This window comes from Corvus hawaiiensis, chromosome 2, assembly GCF_020740725.1.
Source record: "Corvus hawaiiensis isolate bCorHaw1 chromosome 2, bCorHaw1.pri.cur, whole genome shotgun sequence".
Lineage (NCBI taxonomy): Eukaryota > Metazoa > Chordata > Aves > Passeriformes > Corvidae > Corvus > Corvus hawaiiensis.
Window position 1 is genome coordinate 82,880,784 of NC_063214.1, and position 19,446 is coordinate 82,900,229.

The 19,446-nt window shown below is 35.8% G+C and overlaps 1 protein-coding gene across 22 annotated transcripts in view; it reads right to left on the reverse strand.

The window, feature by feature from the left end:
• Positions 1 to 19,446, reverse strand: part of DOCK9 (dedicator of cytokinesis 9) — a 117,173-nt gene that overhangs the window by 54,831 nt on the left and 42,896 nt on the right. For all 22 annotated transcript variants that reach the window (XM_048295862.1, XM_048295858.1, XM_048295856.1 and 19 more), the window contains exons 3-9: positions 15,074 to 15,163; positions 12,989 to 13,071; positions 11,841 to 11,910; positions 7,752 to 7,847; positions 6,995 to 7,129; positions 3,292 to 3,466; positions 1,926 to 1,993 (exon numbers count right to left, since the gene is read on the reverse strand). In XM_048295862.1, coding sequence (XP_048151819.1) covers positions 1,926 to 1,993; positions 3,292 to 3,466; positions 6,995 to 7,129; positions 7,752 to 7,847; positions 11,841 to 11,910; positions 12,989 to 13,071; positions 15,074 to 15,163 — 717 coding nt within the window. The remainder of the gene's footprint in view (positions 1 to 1,925; positions 1,994 to 3,291; positions 3,467 to 6,994; positions 7,130 to 7,751; positions 7,848 to 11,840; positions 11,911 to 12,988; positions 13,072 to 15,073; positions 15,164 to 19,446) is intronic.

A 19,446-nucleotide genomic window follows, 5' to 3' on the forward strand; every position in this document is an offset into this window, starting at 1 on the left:
CACAAGGGTTAAAACCCTTCCTAGGAAGTCTGTTTTTTCCCCTACTGTCAGGTGCTCTACAATCACCCCTGAAGGAATTTCTCTCTCCTCATAAGGATATGAGGTCAGCTATTGTGAAATTCTCCTCCTAGAACCAACAAAAATAATAGAGCAGCTATAAACTCTTCTAAAAGGCCCAATGCCTTGCAAGGCTTCCACTGGGGAAAAAAGAACCAAATCCAAACAACAGCTGAAAAGACAAGGCAAGAAAGAATAAAGGACAAAATAACCCTCCAAACAAACACCATTTATATAAAGCAATCAAGTTACAAGACAAAGAGTAATGCAAATGGGCAGAGTTTTCCCTGTACTTTTCCTCAGGAAAAAAAAGGCTAGGAAAATACATTAGAGCAAATTTTATTTTGAAAGGCAGTGTTTAGTAAAGGTGAATTAGAAGGGGAAATAAAAAAAAATTATGTTGAAGGAAACAGAAATGTAAATGGCTTATAACCATGGAATAAATAATAATAATGACATGCCAGTGCTTAAAGAGCTAAGCAAAAATAATATTCTAAAAAATAATGAGCTTTAAGAGCTGCATGCTTCTGATCCAAAAGTTATGAAAACAGGAAGTAGCAACTGTAGTACTAGAACTACATGCAGGTGCTGCAGCCCTGAAGTAAAGTCCCCTCTGGAAGGAATATGGACCATAAGCACTAAAATAACTGACTATAAAGAAAGAAAAATCTTCCATATAATACGAGCATCCAATTCCACACTTATTTATGAAATAAATTTTCATTGCCTCATGCAAATATGCTGTTTGATGCTTACAGCCCTTTCAAGGAAGCCTTGATTATATGCACCACAATCCCAATTAATTTCCAAGTACAGCCATATTTGGTGCTAGATTATCACATAATAGCTTTCTGTGTACATGTGCTAAATTGATTACAAAGCAATAACAGAAAGAATTAAGTCAGCAAACCAATTTGGGTGCTAAAAGCTTGTTAATGTCTTCTGAATGGATCCTTTGATATGTTAGCTACTGTAATAGATAGAATTTGGTTTGCTTGTTCTCAGTTCATAAGCTGCACTACTTTCAGGAGTAGTTACTAGGTCAGCCAGATCCTCAGAAAAGAAAGGGAGAGCATTCCAGAGAATGGTCAAGCAGAAAAAATTCAATACTCCAGGCTGTACCACACAGAAGAATGTAAGGAAGTCACAGAAAGGAGTTTGGATTCTGCAGCTTCAATAAAAAAGGTCACCAGTTCCACTTCTTGGGTGATTTAACAAAAATTTCTCCCTTACAAAACTGATTGCAACACACAACTCACTGATTTAACTGAAATAAAGTTTTTCAAATGGGCTGAGGAAGAGTTACTGTTATTTTCTATTTGTTTCCATTTTATTTCATTCTTGTTTCCACCACACTTCTCTAAGAACAAAATTGAAAAGCAAGAACCATGGCAACACAGGAAGCATCCATGGACCTGCCAGCTCATTATAAACAAACATCTTAAAATACATTCACTTCATCACTGCTATTAAACTGCTCTGGATTTCTAAGTATAAAAATAAAACTTGACTTCAGTATAACTAGATTTCTATAGAAATACTTTAGCACTTACCTGAATGCAACAAACTGATACAAACTGATAAAATATAATGAATTAATAAATTAATAAAATAATAAGACATGCTGCATTTAAACAGCATATCAAGATTTATATAGGAAACTTCAAGACAGTATCTAGTTTCCTTCCAAAAGCAGAAAATAAAGAAGCTCAATAACCATATCTATTCACAAAAGAGCTTCTAAGCTTTCCAAGTACCACAAACTGACTGGAAGCTACAAGCCAATGCCTTACCTTTACTGAAAGTTTGTGTGGCTAACTTATGTTTACTATTTTATATCCCAAGTTGACATTTACAATATATATTACCTTGGCAATTTCAGGATAGTAGTTATCAAAACTACTTGATGAGCTTTCCAGTTTGCTTTGTTCATCATCTGAAATTATAAAACCTCATTTTAAAATGAATACAAAAATTCCGAAGTGCTCACAAAATTCCATAGCAAAAGGATTTCATTTTTTTTAATCTCCTACCCACTCAAAAATGACAATTGTTAACGTAAATAGGTTGTGGACAACTGCATCATTTTCATGCAGTGATATGGGATACACATCATAAAGACACCCCAAGACATTTATTGAAAGATGTAACTATTTACAAAAATCGCTAACGTAGCAGTTATTTCTAGTCTTACCAGAACACATCTTTAATTTTAATTTTGATATCTGCATGGGGCAAAGAGATACTCAATGCACAAACTTACATTACTCTTTCCACTCTGCATTGTAACTTGACTTCAAAACCAGTTCCCTCTGTTCATTAGGTTCCCAGCTCTACTCACCAACAGTTACTGGATTTACAAAGCAGCCATTCATTTTAGCTATAAACATCTTGCAGTTCTAAGGTCAACTAAGGACCACAGACCAAAATGTCTTTCCCAGAGCTAGAATCTTCTCCTTTTCAGATTTGCTTTTGTTGCAAACATCACACTAAATTGTGACAATCTCTGAAGACTGTGTGATATCTCATTTTAAACTCTAATGATCCCTTTTTGGTACTTTGTATAAAAAAACAACCTTCTGTAATATCCTCCAGGTTCTTCTGGATATGCATACAGTTGGTTTCACACCAGCTTCCCTCCCCATCCACTCTCAGGAGGAAAAGTGAATGAGAGGACATCTAGACTATCCTTTTGTCACCGAAATACTGGTGACATACGTCACATTCCTTATAGATTCTTAAAGGGCTCCAACAGAAAGCAATCTATTTCAATACTTGCAGGAAACATTTGCGGACAAGGGAGTTATATTTAAATTTAAGCCCCACACTGTAACCACAATTTCTACCTACAGTGACCACAGAACAGATTATTTCATTTTCAGCAGCATTTTACACATTTCAAAAGAAGTCCATCCTAAGTTTCTTTTTTTCCTTAAACTGCCTCAGTCCTGATTTGACACTGTGAGTTCTACTTTTCTAGACTTGATCAGTCTCCTAAATATCTTCTGGACTTGAATCGACTGGAATCAATACAGAACAGTACTATTTTAATGCCCAAAAGGTCAAAATGCTCATCAGTTGAAAGTAAAAACAGTAAAAAGGCCTGTAATTTTTACGATCAAAGAAAACAAAAAAAATTGAGCCACAAAAAAAAAATAAAGCCTTTCTTTCCAAAATGCATGTAAGACAATGTGGTCACATAACTGCATTAGCCTTGCTAGGAACCCTGCTTACCTTCGTGGGACTCGCCATTTCTTTTTTCTTGCATTGCAGCCTCAAAGTTAAGCTGAAGGATTTTGTTCAGAGTGTTTATCCACTCTTCCATTTCAAGTTCACTGTCTGCAGCTAAAAGGTAACTACTCTTGTCTTGCATCTTGAGCTCAAATGCGAAACGTCTGACTTTATTGTTCTACAAGAAAATAAAAGACCTGTGCAGCACTTCACATACTGTCTAACCACAACCAAAGGAAGTTATACACATTTCAGATATTCTATACAAAAATACAGTTTGATATTTTGAACAAATGTATCATAATTACACTTTTTGGTCTCTGACATTTGACCTTTTGAAGCTATTTGTAGCACTGCAACAAGTGAAAGTAGGAAGGAGAACAGCCTGTTTCCCAGTTTTCAGTCATCATTCTGCTTGCAATCATTTTATAAAAACCCAAAAAATCAAATTTCCAAGTATGAATTCTTTATGTACTCAGATCACCTAGAAATGAAAATAGCTAATGTCTACTGAAAAAAAAAGAAAATAAAAAGCATGAAACTCTATTATATTTGAGTGACAACTGTTTGCACACTGCGATTTTACACTGGAGGTAAAACTATAATCAACATCAACCCTGAATGCCCTGATATTGTTAGTCATATAGATATACATAAAGTTGGGAAGTTCCTCCTTTTTTCCTCAACCATTTCTGTCATCCTTCTCTGCACAATTTAAATCAGGGTTTCAAATGCTACTTAGCCTGACTCATGCTTCTGGGAATGAATTCAGAAGTCTTATATGAAAATTCTACATTATCATCAATTTAGTTTTAAAAATCAGTAATTCATTAGATAAACATTAAAACAAACAGTAAGACAGACTTAATGGTTGGGGAATTTTTTGTTGAAGTTAAATGCCAAATTACATATTTGTTTCACTACATCTCAGATTCTTCAATTAACAGACTAACTACTTGTTGACAAAACAGTCAGCTTTCTACCAAATATGAGCTTCTGTTAAGGATACAAACAGAAGTGTGGACATTAGACCTAAGGCAATCTTACCAGCTGAAATCAGTGCTGAAATAAATGAAAAATCCTAAGAACAATAACCTCTAAGTTTCACAGTATAAAACTTGGACACAGGCAGTAGATGTCACACATCTCAGTTTTCACAAAACACTGAATTAGAGTGACTATACCTATACATATGGCTGGATGTGTGAATAGATACACTGCATATATTATGTGCTCCACATCTCTGATCAGAAAAGTCTCTATATAATTTAGTATTAAAACAAAAACCCCAACAAAACAAAACCAAATCCAAAAACACCAAACAGAATTCTGGGAATTCTTATAACTTAATTATATTAATTCTTAAATAACTCTTTATTTAAGTTTGGGAAAAAAAAGAAATCCACCCAAACCAAAAACCCCAATCAAACAAAACCCCCCTACTGCACAAATTCAGCATTCCTCATGATACAAGTTCTGATGAGGAAGCATATTCTGTTCTAACTTCATGTCTGTTAGTAAAGTCAGTATTTTTCTCTCGGGCATCCAGTGTCTTTGAAATACTAATGCAATAGGAAGTAATCTCCCCTCACTAAAAAGACCGCCTCTGAAACAATTAGTTTCATTCTGAGAGCAAAATGCCTACTCAAGAACAACCATTTCTATGAATTCCATGTCAGACTACTTCAAAGTACCACGGCTGGGGTCCTTACAAATCTTCTCCTGTATTTTCCTCTGCTGTTAAATAGAAGTGCAATTTCTACCGTGTAGATACCACTTTTTGCCCATAAGAGTTTTTAAATGGTAATTCAACACCAATAATAAGTAACAGTAAAACAACAAGATCAGCCAGAGAGGCCACAGGACATAACACAAGATAATAAAACTACACATCTGGAGTAGGGATGTTGTAATATTTGATAGTTCAAATCAGCATTTACTTGCCCCTCACCAACAATTCAAGCGAAGAAAAAAGCTATTTCCAAATGTCTTTATTCTAGCCACTGAATGACTAGTTGGCTTCTTGGAATTGAGGATTAACTGGTTTCGATTTTGTACCTGATGCTAATTCACAATTAGTCTCAAATTTTTACATGCAGTTTTGAAGACCAGATGCCAAGATCAACACTGAGGGTACTGTACAATACAGTACAGCGTTAGAGACACAGCCAACTATAACTTTTAAAGCATCCAAAGGACAGTTTTACTTAAAGATTACAGTATCAGCCCTACTTGCAGAAGAACAAAAGAACAGTAGTACTTTTTTTTTTTTTTTTTTAAAAGCAAGCTCCTGGCAGAGTCTGAGGAAATTTGAGGTTAATTGGATTGAACTGACGGAACAGAAAGTATGGAACAGTATGAAAGTATGTATGAGAAAAAGAGATTTTCAGGTTTTAAATCCCAAAACGATAGAATGGTTAGAGGTTAGAAGGGGCCTCTGGTCGTCATTTCATCCAACACTCCCTCCTCCAGCAGAGCCAATTAGAGCCATTTAGCACAGGATCGTGGCCAGGAAGCTTTTGAGTATCTCCAAGGATGGAGACTCCACAACCTCTGGGCAGCCTGTGCCAGCGCTCGGTCACCCTCACAGGGGCAAACAGTTCCCTGATGTTCAGAGGTAACTCCTGTGTTTCAGGCTGTACCCATTGCCTCCAGCCCTGCCACTGGGCAGCCCCGAGCAGAGCCTGGCTCTGCCCTCTTGGCACCCTCCGTCAGTACTTGCACATATTGATGAGACTACGGCCCTGTTTAGGAACCACTTTTACATGTGTTGGCTTGTTTTAAAAACACAGATCAAACTCATTTCAGTAAAGTTGCCCAGAATAGTATCTCTAAGGCAAAACAATTATATCTAGAACTTGCAGCAAAATAAAATTTATTACAGTTATAAGATTTTCATACTAGTTACCTTCAAATGTGTATCCAAAAACAATACTACAATATTTGGGGAAAAAAAATCCTCCGTAAAGCTTTTTTATCTCTTAGCGTAATCTCCAAACAACTTTAAACTAAAAAAATATTATTTAAGAATACATTTTTATTAAACTCTGCCTATTTCTGTACAAGTTTAAAAAAACCCCCAAGACTCATGGGGTTTTTCCAGGTATGCTGTGCCTAACAGAGCAGTTACATGCTGTACTATAAATACATAGCAGAATCACAAAAAACAAAAAAAGAAAAATAATCTTTTCTTTGGCACTTGCTACTGACAAACATTTTACCAAAGCCTGTAACTTTTCAAAATAAAGAAAAGCACAGAAAAGTAACATTATAAAGGTCAAATGAAAGCATCTGGAAGGGTGTTTGAATTCAATACAACTCCCGCAACAAAAATCCCACACAAGAAGCTATGCAAAACATTTTACAGCTCATGCAAGCACAAAATCTAACTGAAATAAACTTCAATTTTATGCTGTCATGACTTTGCCAAGTTTGGGGTTCTTTGTGCATTTGCCTTAAAATTTGGTTTGCTAAATACTTTACATCAACTAGCAATTTATGTTCTTTTCAAAAAGATTTCAAAAATTCAGTCTCCTGCCCTTTGAAATCTTGTTCAGTGCTTTGGCAAGATGCAGCATGTCTATTTGTTCCTCTTCATAACAGGCACTTATCTACATTCAACAACACTTATCCATATTTTAAATACAATTTCATTTGCTAATAAATACAGAATTAAATGGCAAACAGGCAGAATAATTATAATTACCTGAACCACTCCCATGCATGAATCTAGAAATATTGATCCTTTAGGTTCTTTTGATATTTTTTCATCTTTGTAGAAATTTAGATTATAGGATCCATCACCAAGCTGGCTTAAGTGGAAAAATCTTCTTTTAAATGACTAGTAAAAAGAAAGGAGGAAAGAAGGACAGTGACAACACTAGTACTAATCAGCTTCCTATTACAATACTCATAAGTGCTATTTACATAGTAGTTAATAGAAAAAAAGCTTTTATTTACAGATAACCTAATCAGTATCCACAGAAAATAAAACAGAAACCATTAATTTAAAAAAAATTAACTTAGGATATCTGCAGCAGGATTGTACTACATAATTTGACAGTATTTTTGACTTATTGAAAGGCATTTAAAACTGACTCTATAATATACATAAGAGGCAAATTAAAAAATTATAGTTTTATATAAAATATAGCAATACAAACAAACAACAACACTCCCCCCCCAGTATGACACGGTCCCTTTTCTACTAAAATGACACCAGGGTACAGCTAGGAAAATTTAATTCCTCCCACATACTAGCTTTTTCATTTTTTTTTTCTGATTTACATATAATAAAATAAAAGCAAGATTTCAGATATATAAAGTACATACAAGCTTCCCTCTTTCTTTCCATACAATTGTTTTTAGAATCAAACCACATACGAATTGACGTCTCCAAGACACAGGGAAATTTAATACCAGTGTTCAGTTCTTTACCATATCTAAGATATTCCTAAACTTACTCTCATTGTCACACTGATTGCACTATTCATGTTGCCTTTGTACAGCCATCCTTGTTTTGTTATTCCACCCTTCTGAGACCCAAGAGATGCTGCATCCTGGAGATGAAGAAAGGAATATGGGGAAAGGAAGCAAAAAAGAAGAAGGGAAAAAAAAAAGGTAAACTTATGCATCACATTCCATGTAGTATTTATCAGTAATTTCAGAAGTCATTTTAGAAGTTGAAATAACTATGTTCATAACATAATGATAATAATGTACCATGAGTCCCTGTTGAAATTCTATAGCTTTTTCATTATTTTATTTAAAGACCTGGGATGAGATTGACCTCGTCTAACTTTTAATATGTAATCTGGCCACTTCTACAGGCTTTACCTACAGCCAACAGGATGACCCAGCTTATCGATAGCTAAATGTTAGTCAAGACAAATCCCAGTGAAACAGGGGAATGAGGAAACAGTCAAAACTTAAAACATTTACTTACATTTACTTTGTAACCTTTTCCACAGAATGTAAGGAATTTTTACCAATTTCTATTGCCAAAAAGAACAATGTAAACATTGCATTGCTTATCCAAAACTTCAATCGAGAATTCTCAAACCATTTTGCTTTACATGCAGTACTTCAAAGACATTACCTTCTTAAGAATTTACAGAGAATTAGTTCTTGAATTGGATCTGCCCTTTTACAGATCAGAATCAAAGCTTTGCAAAGAGAACAAGACCAAACTTGGCAGCAATGGCAAGCTCCAAACGGCAGATCCAATGCGTGCATCACACATCACACCCACTGCCTGTACACCCCATCCATCTGCCAGTGGAGGGAACTGAATGACTGTATCAAAAACCTCAGCATGTTAACAACTACCAAGAAGCAGCACTCAGCTATCAAATCAGATCAAAAAGACAGATTATAATTGCCACAGAATAAATATTAAATCACCAGTTCCAAGTAATCTTTTAGAGTACTACCAAGCTGACTTTACCATGGTTTCCAGTCGATGAATCCCATTTTGAAATAAAACTATTAATGAATTAGACATGCAGGAAGATTTTCAATCATCTAGAGGAGAAATACTCCTGGTAATTTTTTATTGAAACATTCAGAATGGATGTTTCAGCATCCAGCTGAAACCAAAATCACAAAACATCCTCAAGTACCTAAAGCACTTTTTCTAATGCCCTCTCTCAGCTATTAAGAAAACATGCAACAAAAGTGATTACATAAGGGGGAGAGTGTCACTAGTTCAACAACTGAACATTAAACCATATCTTGGAATAATATGAACTAGTTGCTGGAACTAAATCAAGGAACATTCTGTAAGAAGTTACTAGGTAATTTATTTACAGCTTAGTCTGTCCAGCTTGCATATTCATAAGCATATGCACACATGAACCTCAAAAAACTGTGAACAGAAGGCAAAAGATGCATCAATCTGACCTTTAAAAATTTAGACAGCTTGGTACTACTGAAGTTAGGCCCAGTAAGGATGACATGGTCATCAACTATCAGAGCATCAGATATAAAGACCCAAAGGCATAGACCAGAAATACTTGGTAAATTTTCATGTGTCCCAGAGAGCCTCACTGTCCAAGCAACAGAGTCATCTTTTTTTGTATTTTCAAGTCACTAGCCCCCACCTTTGTTCTATTACCTAGATAATTATTTTTCTTGTACAAGAATAAAGACGCAGAGACAAATTAAAACACGGGGTTTCCAAATACTACTCTATATGACTCTTCACCCCCCCTGGTGTGAGTTATCCCCAAGGAAAGGGTGGGTTTAAACCACCTTTACAACTGCAAGGCGATGAGTAGATGATGAGTTACTGCCAAAACCTGGCACAAAACAACCAATGCTTTTCTGTAACTGCACAAACCATACACAGGATCACCTCACATGACAAAAATTCCTTCATTACCTGTGACAACAAAAATTAGGATTTAGCTCTTTTAAGACTCCACTTCCCAGTCTCTGAGGTGCACAATTTCCCAACTCTGTTGAGCTGCATGCTGTTTTCTAGCAATAAAACTGAGCATCATTTGGGCCTCTCTAGTTACACCATTTCTTTCTGTCAGGCAGAATTCCTGCCAACAGAGCCAAAAAGCTACTGAATCTTTCCAGCTGACCATCTGTCAATACAAAGGAACCCAGGATCCAGTTGTTAACACACGACTCCACACTGAAAACATACTTCCTGTTTCCAACTGGTAAGGTAATTTCCTCACTTTTATCATTACTGCTGCACACTGTGCCTCATTTTTTTAAATGATCTTTCCCACAAACTTGGCTCCAAAGTTTACTTCAACAGCAACTGTTTCAACAAAAACAATCCCGTATCTTGATCCCACACTGGACTGAAAAATTCCATTTGCAAACATCAACCTGATGGCCTGATAGCCCGAATTAGTTTTGGATAGGTAATTTTCTCCTTTTTAATGATGCACGATCAAACTAATCTTTATCTGATTTTCCTCCAATTTTTAATCACCTGAAGCTTTTTGCTTTCTATCATTCTCTTAGTAAGTCAGCTTTCTTCAAACACAAACAAAAGTAAAACAAAAAGACCAAATAACTTTCAATCTAAGGTTTGCATCTGTGCTTTTTGGCATAGAAAGATATTAATGTTTGAAAGAAACACCTCTTGCATTAAGTCTTCCCTTGGTGAAAGAATTTATGGTCCTCCCCACCCTATTGTCCCACTAACTTCCTCCTACCATGTCTTTTTCTTGTGTTTATTTTCCAAGTTCCTCAAAGAGCAGCAGAAAAGAGATACCCTATTCCTGCCTGTTCTTCCAGGACACTGGGCAGAAGGAGACAGGCAGTCCTCTCCACTTACACTTCCTAGTAAAATGCATACCACCTGCTAATAGCCAAATTATAGGTTTTCAGTGTTTAACTAACTCTAGCCATAATATATTTCCTGGTAAGAATTATAGTGACTTATATATCCATTTAATTTTTTAGTGTTTAACTCTCTGTTTTTTAAAACCCTTCAGTTGTCAGAAATACTATCACAGTAAATAATGCCAAGTCTTCTAAATGTCAGTATAATAGTAATCATAATTATTCACATCCTACAAATAGGAAGTTTTGGATATGGATGCATAAAGTTATTTGTCCAAGTATCACAGTGCAGATTAATAGCAGCGCTGGATAAATGGCATCCTGGGATCTCTGACTGGGAATCTATCTACTTAGATGAATTCCCCAAACTACTTCCTCACATTTAATCCTTTCATTTCATATGCAGCAGTTCTGAATACCAGGAATTTAGAAGCAAAGTAGTTGTCAAGAGGCAACAACTATAGAAAAGAAAAATTACTTTATTTTAATTCTTGTTTGAGATGTAAGATTTCAAGTACTCATAAGAAAAGAAAACAGTGGCATTTAAAATTGAATTTTAAATTGAAACAGGGTGTGGTAAAATAAATAAATCACAAAAATAACAGAGGCAGTTACTGAAAAAAGGTATTTGGCATTTGAAATACACTTGAAAATTCCTTGAGGCTGTACATCTCTCCTTTCCCTAAGTCAATGGCACAAGAGAAAATACCTTGCAGTTTTAGTCAATTTTTTAAGCTTTGGTTTCCATGATAGCTCTTCAAGTCTGATCCTATACTCAAATTTGTGATGAACTAATTTTAGCTCACACTGCATGCTACACTGTCATGCATGCTGAAGTCTGTGTGCTGTCATGTTGGAACAGATTCACCTATGGTTTTACTCAGTTCCATGATTAAACTGCATGAAACATTTCTCTCTGGAAACCTGTCTACATAGACACAGTATAAAACAGATTTTATGACAGCTGAAGGATTATATGTCACCAAGTATTAAAACTTCAATTTTATTATCTGTCAAAACTTTTTCTAACTCACATGACAGATCTCCAGAGAACAAGGTTATTTGAAAGGAGATGGGTAAAATAACTAATTTGTTTCCCCATCAGGTGGTTCAAGCTAATCTCTGCTCTCATGTACTGACATCAACACTTAACCAAACTCACAACCAACGAAACTCACAACCTCTTACACACCCAACATTCTTTAATGAAGATAAAAGAAAGTAAGGAATTACTATTATCTCACCTCATCTTTGTCTGCTTCTTCATCCACTTCATATAAATGAACGGGAAGCTTGTCTGGCTTTGTCCCCTTACTACAAAAGAAAAAGCTTCTGAAGTACTAGGAATTTTGTGATTAGTTACCTATTTTATTGATGCAAAAATTAAGATGTTCTTTTCCTACTGAAGAGGAAAAAAACATAAGAATAACTAAGTAAAAGCATGTATTTTTCATTAACTCTATTCCTTAGAATGCAATTTTCCTCATTTGTACATCTGCCCACTGTGTTCCTTTTGTTCTGCTTGTCACTATCCTAGTGTGTAACTGAAGAGAACAAATGCCTTCTCATTCACTGCACTCTGAGTATCTTATGAGTAAGAATTCATACCTGCAACCACTGGCTCCTTGCAGGACAATGCATTTATTTAAATTCCTATTGTGATTTCTGCTCAGGGCAAGTAAAAAACCAGGTACTGACTTATACAAAACCTGTGAGTAGATCAGAACTTTTCACAGGGAAAGGTAACTATTTCTTAACTGATAGATGCAGGAGAGTAGTTAGGGAAGACATAGATCTTCCAGTTGGGGTATTCAGAGTATTTAGCTACTCTCAGACATTCTAAGTTAAGGTTTTAATCTCTATACTCTTCCTAGAAAATTTTGAAAAAGTTGGAAAACATTTCTCTAGCAGATGGTTTAGAAAGTTTGCAACAGATGTAGACTAAGCTTTTACTTTGAATCATCCTATGAAAACCTGCTCTAACCATCTCAGTTAGGTTCTGTTCCCCAAGCTCCCAAAGCAAGTTCCAAAAGCTGCCTTTGAAGCTACGAAAACAGGATATTATCATTTTAGGTTCATCTAAACACTAGCCTGTTTTAGTTAACATTCTTAAGTTCACGTTGTCAATGATACAATGTCTTGTTTTGACTTGCCTGATAATAAGGCAATGTTATTACAGTACCTTTCCAGAAAATGGTTTAACATGATTTTATACATTCATCAACTCCATCCAACAAATCTTTATCATCTCTACTGACCGTTAAACATTGATAAGGCATATTTCAGTTTACATATTACTTGTAATAATATACTTCTGTAATAAGTAAGTCTGTATTAAATGCAAAGTTCCTTCACAATTTCAATTTACCATACCACTAAATAACATACTTACTTTGGAAGCTGCCGAAACTCTCCTGAGTAATCTTCATATCTGTAGTTAACAATATGCCAGTCTGAATTGTAGGTTTTGATGCACTGTTGTAATGAAAACCAAGTATCAATATTTACTGGAAGAGGATTAAAGGCATTCATTGGACCCAGCACAAGAAAACCTCTTAAGATATGTCTGTTTATGAACTACTATGGTTACATGTCAATCTCTGAAAATTCTGTACACTTCCTTTCTTTTGCAATGATCTAATGCAATATAGCTTTTTGGAACAAGTTATACGTTTTAGTGGAATGTTATCATCTGCTAGACATGTATTTAATAAAACCAGAAAATGGTGAATGCACTCAGCATTTTCAGTCATCCAAAATGTTAGAGCAGTATTTTGCCGTAGCTGAAAACATGGCCAAGCCTTTAGAAAACTCAGCTGAAGCTGAAAACATGACTGAGCCCTTAGACAACTCAGGACAAAAATAGACACCTTATTAAAATAGAATATTCAATTTTGCACATACTGATACAGAAAACAAAAAACATCTCTTCCTTGAATGTATACTTCCAGTGCAATTAAATTAATACTTAAATTTAAACTACATGCTTGCAGAGGTTGAAAAGCAATTATGTCATTAGGTTCTGATCTAGATCACAGGAAATACCATTTTACTCCACCCATATTGTTACAACATAAAAGTACTGATTTATCTTGGCTTTGAACAAAGTAACATAAAACTGACAAAATCTGTTGACGGAAACCATTCCATGCAAAATTTTATGTTACACAATAAACCTACACATACGCAAACACAGCATCCAATAAATCGCAAATATTTTCTTCATACTTCAAAACACGAGTTTAATACTTGCCAAGCAATTGTTTCTGCAGAAACTCATTAAACTTCATGAATTACCTCTAACACTCCTCCCTCCTCTAGTCTATTCTCTTCAAATTTATCTCAGAAATGTTGAGGTGTTGCAGTGGTTGTTGCAGTGGGGATCCTGCAACACGCATATATCAAACCAGGAGTCCCGTGGAAAGGAAATATATATGGACAGACAGATTCTTGCTAGCTGTTTCAGAGATGTTTATTTCTCCAGCCGCATGGCCGGGGCTCTGCTGAGGAACTGTTCCAGTCACGGGACCAAGGGTCCTTCTGCCCGCGCAGGGAACACAAACCAACCCATGGGAACGAGGCTGAGCAGGGACAGAGAAGCCCCGTGTCTGTGCCCTCAGGGCCCCTCTCCCAGGGCTACACGGCAGGGGAGGGACCCCAACATTGAGGTTAGGTATTAAGGGTATGTATCAGTGTGAATAAATCACTTTGATATAGATTCAGCTATCTGGAACTCCTTCAGTTTTATTGGCGTTACAACAGACATTTACTTGCTTCAGATGTTAAAATATCACCTTAAAGCAGATCAGTAGAAAACCAGGAGATAATACAAAAAAAAAAAAAAGGAAAAACAATTAAACCTTTAATTCCTTAAAAGCTTCAACAAGACAATAAATGAAGAGTGACCTCACAAAACCAAAAGAATGCCAAAATAAGCAAACAGTTCTGAGAAACTTCAGGATTGAGGATGCTTCTTCTACATATAACGTACAAGTTGAACAGTCATAATGAATTTTGGCCTCCACCAGTGTTACAGTTCTGTTCCAGCAATCTGTACAAGACTATTATGAACAAAGTAAGAATGGCTGGTGTGAGACACTTTATCAGAAAAAAACAAGTCACAATGATTAATTCCAGATTTACCAGTGGATCCAATATTGTACTGAAATCACCCACGTTCATCTGGAAAAGCCAAAAGCATAATGAAGGTGGGGGAGAACCATCTGCAAAAGCCAATCATGCAAACAAAATAATTAAAAGCTATCCTGTTACACTTCTTTTACAGCCACGAATGGAAAAAATACTAGGTTTTCCTGGAAATTTTGCCTTGAAATAATTGACAAGTAAATGGCAATAAATATTTAATTCTTTTTCCAGGGCCTATTTTTCTGTTTGTTTTAAATGGTAAATGAAGGAGAAGAAAAACAAGTCAGGTATAATACTGTTATTACACAGTCACATGCAATTTCAGTATTACCTCAGTTACAAACAGGCTCTGAGCTTCCTTCTCTGCATTTTCAGGAACTGTTGAACGAATGTATCGACTCTGCCGCTGCAATAATGCTGTCTGATAAACAACAAAAGCAATTAATGAAGCTTGCAATTAAAGGGAAGATGACACATTATGGTCACACTCAGTTATACCGCTATAATGAAGAAAAAGCTCAGCAGAAAACATCCTATGAACATGCTGTTTCAGAATAGCCAGTTAGGGAGAATTTCCTTTCATTCAAGCAAATGTGTTCCTTCTTTCACAATAAGGGCAAGACTGGAACCAGTGAGAAATAGATGCCATAGGACAGTTTATTCCACTATATTGTCAACATGGGGAAGAAAATACTAGTAAAAAAAAATTCCACGATGACAACATAACTCCAACATTTTGAAGATAGACATTAAGGTAGTTATTACTACACATAAAAACTATTATTCAAGGACGGTAATAAAACCACACCAAAATAAAAGAGTAGTTCAACTGCAGATCTCAAGTGACAAAAAATGAGACTAGCACTGTTTAACTTCAGGTTTAGAGAGAAGGTGTGGATCTCTGAAGTATACATACACTTCAACCTACTAAGTCAGAACTTATTCCTATCCTATGCCAGAATTCAGGGAGGCATAAAAAGGCTGCCAGAGAGCAGGAAATCTCTCTGTGACCATGAAATTCTGCTTCTCGGACCTGTGCTGAAGTAAGCCTTAGCATAGTTTACATTTGTAAATGAAAAAAAATGAAAACTTATCAAAATCTTCTGGACCACAAATGAAAATAACCACACAGCAATAGAACTTGTTTTGCACTATGTGGAAAGGAATCTCATAGCTTAAGCCATCAAAGGTGAACAAGAGGGTTTACACAGCCAGGGCCTGGAAGGGGGTTGTGGTCCCTCACCTGTTAGCTGTACTCCACACATCCAGGAAGGATCAGATAAAAATGTGACAAGAAAAAGCTCCACATGTTATGTTGAAAAAGAAAGATAAGTACATTATCTTATCTCTGCTGAGAGTCTGATCCACAAGGTGATTATCTTGGTCATTACCAAAGCCTCACTCCATTAACTGGGGAGGGTATTTGAAGTACAAATATTCAACTACAGTGAATATTGTAAGGGGAAAAAAACCATCCCGTAGTCATGGTCAAGTCATTCATCTAGATCAGAGCACTAAAAAGCGACAATGCCAACTGCTTGGGTAGGAGAAGTAAGGAGGTACTAAAAGCAAATACCACAAACCCCAAAATATTTCATGGGACCAATAAATCTTGCAGACTACAGTTAAAAACCAAAAAAACAAAACTGCAAGAAGATATACATGTATATGCTAATTGCTTTTAAAAATGAAGTTATCTTAATTCTAGAAATAGCTTCAAACCATATTAAGTATTTGTTTTCACAAGCTATGGAAATAAAAACTTCTATTAAGAGTATTAAACTACCTTAAGAGCTAAAGGCCAGAATGTCTAGATACTATTCCAATGCATTAGTCCGATATTTGATGAGAAATTATTTATATTTTATATAATATATAAATATTTATACTTTATAAAATACATAAATACATGCAGTATTTATCTATTTTCTACAAGCATACAGTTATACTGTACTTTCCTAAAAAACCATTATTTTAAGAAAAACCAGAGACTAAGGTGGCATCTTACCAGGCACTTTTCATGGGAAATTCATGACCTCATCAATCAAATTTTAACACTGTAGCATAATTTGGTGAAATTGAATTAGGTAAACATACTTTTAAAACGTCTGCTGCTGTTATGCTGCTACACAACTATCAATACAACAGTAAGGGCTTTTTTCTAGTTGTTCACACATAAAAAGATTTTTATCTTAGTACTGTATCAATATCAGTGACAAAACAGAAGAATCTGACTTGTCAATTTTGCTCATATTCCTAATTGTCTTAATGCACCTACATCCTTCTCAGCTCATCCATCAGCTGCAGTAGTGCATCAAAGAGCCAGGAAATGCAATGAGTGAGGTATTGTGACTTAGAGAAAATTCCTAAAAATAATTATTTAAGCAACACCACAACATTTTAAAAGCAAGCATGCACATAAATAGAAATTATATTCCAAAAGAAAATTTAGGAAGGAAGGATTGTCTTCTCGACAAACTTCGTTCACAACTACATTGGCTGAACTAGTCCATGGAAGTGAAACTTTTCATCCCTCTGGGTTTGAGTGATCATTTGATTTATGGCAGCATCAGGAATTACAAAGCATTTGTCTCATGTTCTCAAAGAAAATTTAAAAACCCTCTCAATGACTCTGCTGTCAAAACTAAGGAAGGCCACTTTTAACACGAGCCAGGATTCACACACACTTACTGAGGCACGCACTTAACAGGCTCTTTTACTGACACAACTTTCTGATTGAGTCCCAGGGATTTAGGACGTGTTGAGGTTTCAGAACAGACCATAGCAGCAAGAACATTTCACCATGTCAACCAAGGAGTACTTGCTACTCAACACCTGATGGAACATGGATCGTGAACAAGGAGTGCAGACTGCAATGGATATTCATTCTTTCTGTCCCAAAGTTGCATTTGCCAGTGAGGCTGTTACCACGGAGGCTCATGCTCAAGATGCAGAGACAGAAATTGTCCTAAAAGATTCAGTGGAAAAGATGGCAAGCTGTATGTGAGATCCTGACCTTAAAACAACCATGTGTCAGAGGTGACAACCTTTATATGGGAAGTGTCAGATCCTTTGTATGGGAAGTGTCAGAACCTGTATTATAAAGTAATTTCCAATATAAATTGATTTAGAACAGTTGGCTAAATTTTGTGCTTCCTAAAATGAGGACACTACTTGGATATTTTTTTGCTTTTCCTCTATTGAAGATGTGCCTTCTCATAGAATGACCTGGATTTAGTTTTACTTCTGCAAAGTTGGCATAACATCTATTTTCAGAAGTACTTAGCTCGCATTAAATAAAAGCTAAGAGCTTTAAGTGAAAGTATGTTAAATCCATATGGCTCAAACCCAAAAATAACAAAGGTGAAACAACGTCTAAGCCAAGCACCAAAATGCCTTCAAAATAACACTGCAATAACTTTGCAAAGACAAATTTAATATGGGTAGAAATGCACCAACATTTTATTTGCTACAAGCAAATTTAGCCTGTATTTGGATTATTTGACAGGCAAGGGGGAATGGATTCAAACTGAAAGAAGGCAGGTTTAAATTTAACAAGCTGTGGATGCTCCTTCCCTGGAGATGTTCAAGACCAGGTTGAATGGGGCTCTGAGCAACCTGGTCTAGTGAAAGGTGTTCCTGCCCGTGGCAGGGGGTTGGAACAAGATCTTTAAGGTCGCTTCCAACCAAAACACTTCTATGGTTCTATGATTTCCTTTAAAAATTGAGGTAGCACTCAAAAGTTAGCTATTTTAAAAGAAAATAAAAGGTATTTAGATAAAGGGTGACTTACTGCCAAGTACACACTTAGTACTGCTTTGGGTTAAGGTTTCTTTAAATAATTTACCCACTGTGCAGTTAACATAAACATCACCAATTTTGCAGTCACTGAGCATATGACTTTAATGTGACCACCACCACCATGAAGGTGGTCTGTTTTAAACTAATACTATTTAGTTACTAAGCCATTTAATTATTGAGAAAATTACTGAAATTTGGGTGAGAAATTTACAACAAGCCATGAAGAGGCACAAACTTGGATACAAGAGTATCCAATGGATATGGTCATTCAGTGTTATGAAGCAGATTTGTCACTCCAAGACAAGATTACTCTTCCCACTAAGAAGCTAGAAGAGGTATAGCCTCGAAGAACTAGCAGCATTGTGACTGTGAGTAGCAAGAACATTAATAGAGATGTTCCAATGGGCAGCAGAAAAGTGGTTGTTCTATCACCATAATTAACAAACACATTATATAGGCACCATAATGAAAACGAGGACAAAAGTGCAGCTAGAAATGAACAGGCTACAAAGCTTGAAGGTACTGCAAGTTTAGATACCCCACTTACTCAGAAATTCAGTGATGCCAACAGCAAAACAATGTCTCCAAACACAACATGACTGCCCCTACAAATTTGTTGAGAACAAAGTAGGGAATAACCTGATAACTGAATTCAGTGTGGAAAACTCAGAGCTTGAGCTTGTGAAAAGCAGCTGAAAAATCTTCAAATGGTAAATTGAAAAAGACCCAATATATGGAGATGAAATTGCTGATTAAGAGCTCTTCTGGTAATTACAGAAAAGCAAATCTTGCTATTATTTAGATGTAATATCATGAAGAAAAAAAAAACTTGAAAGAAAAAATTACAAATCTATTCTTTTTTTATTTGAAGCTCTGCACAAAGCAGAACAGAAATCCTGTTCT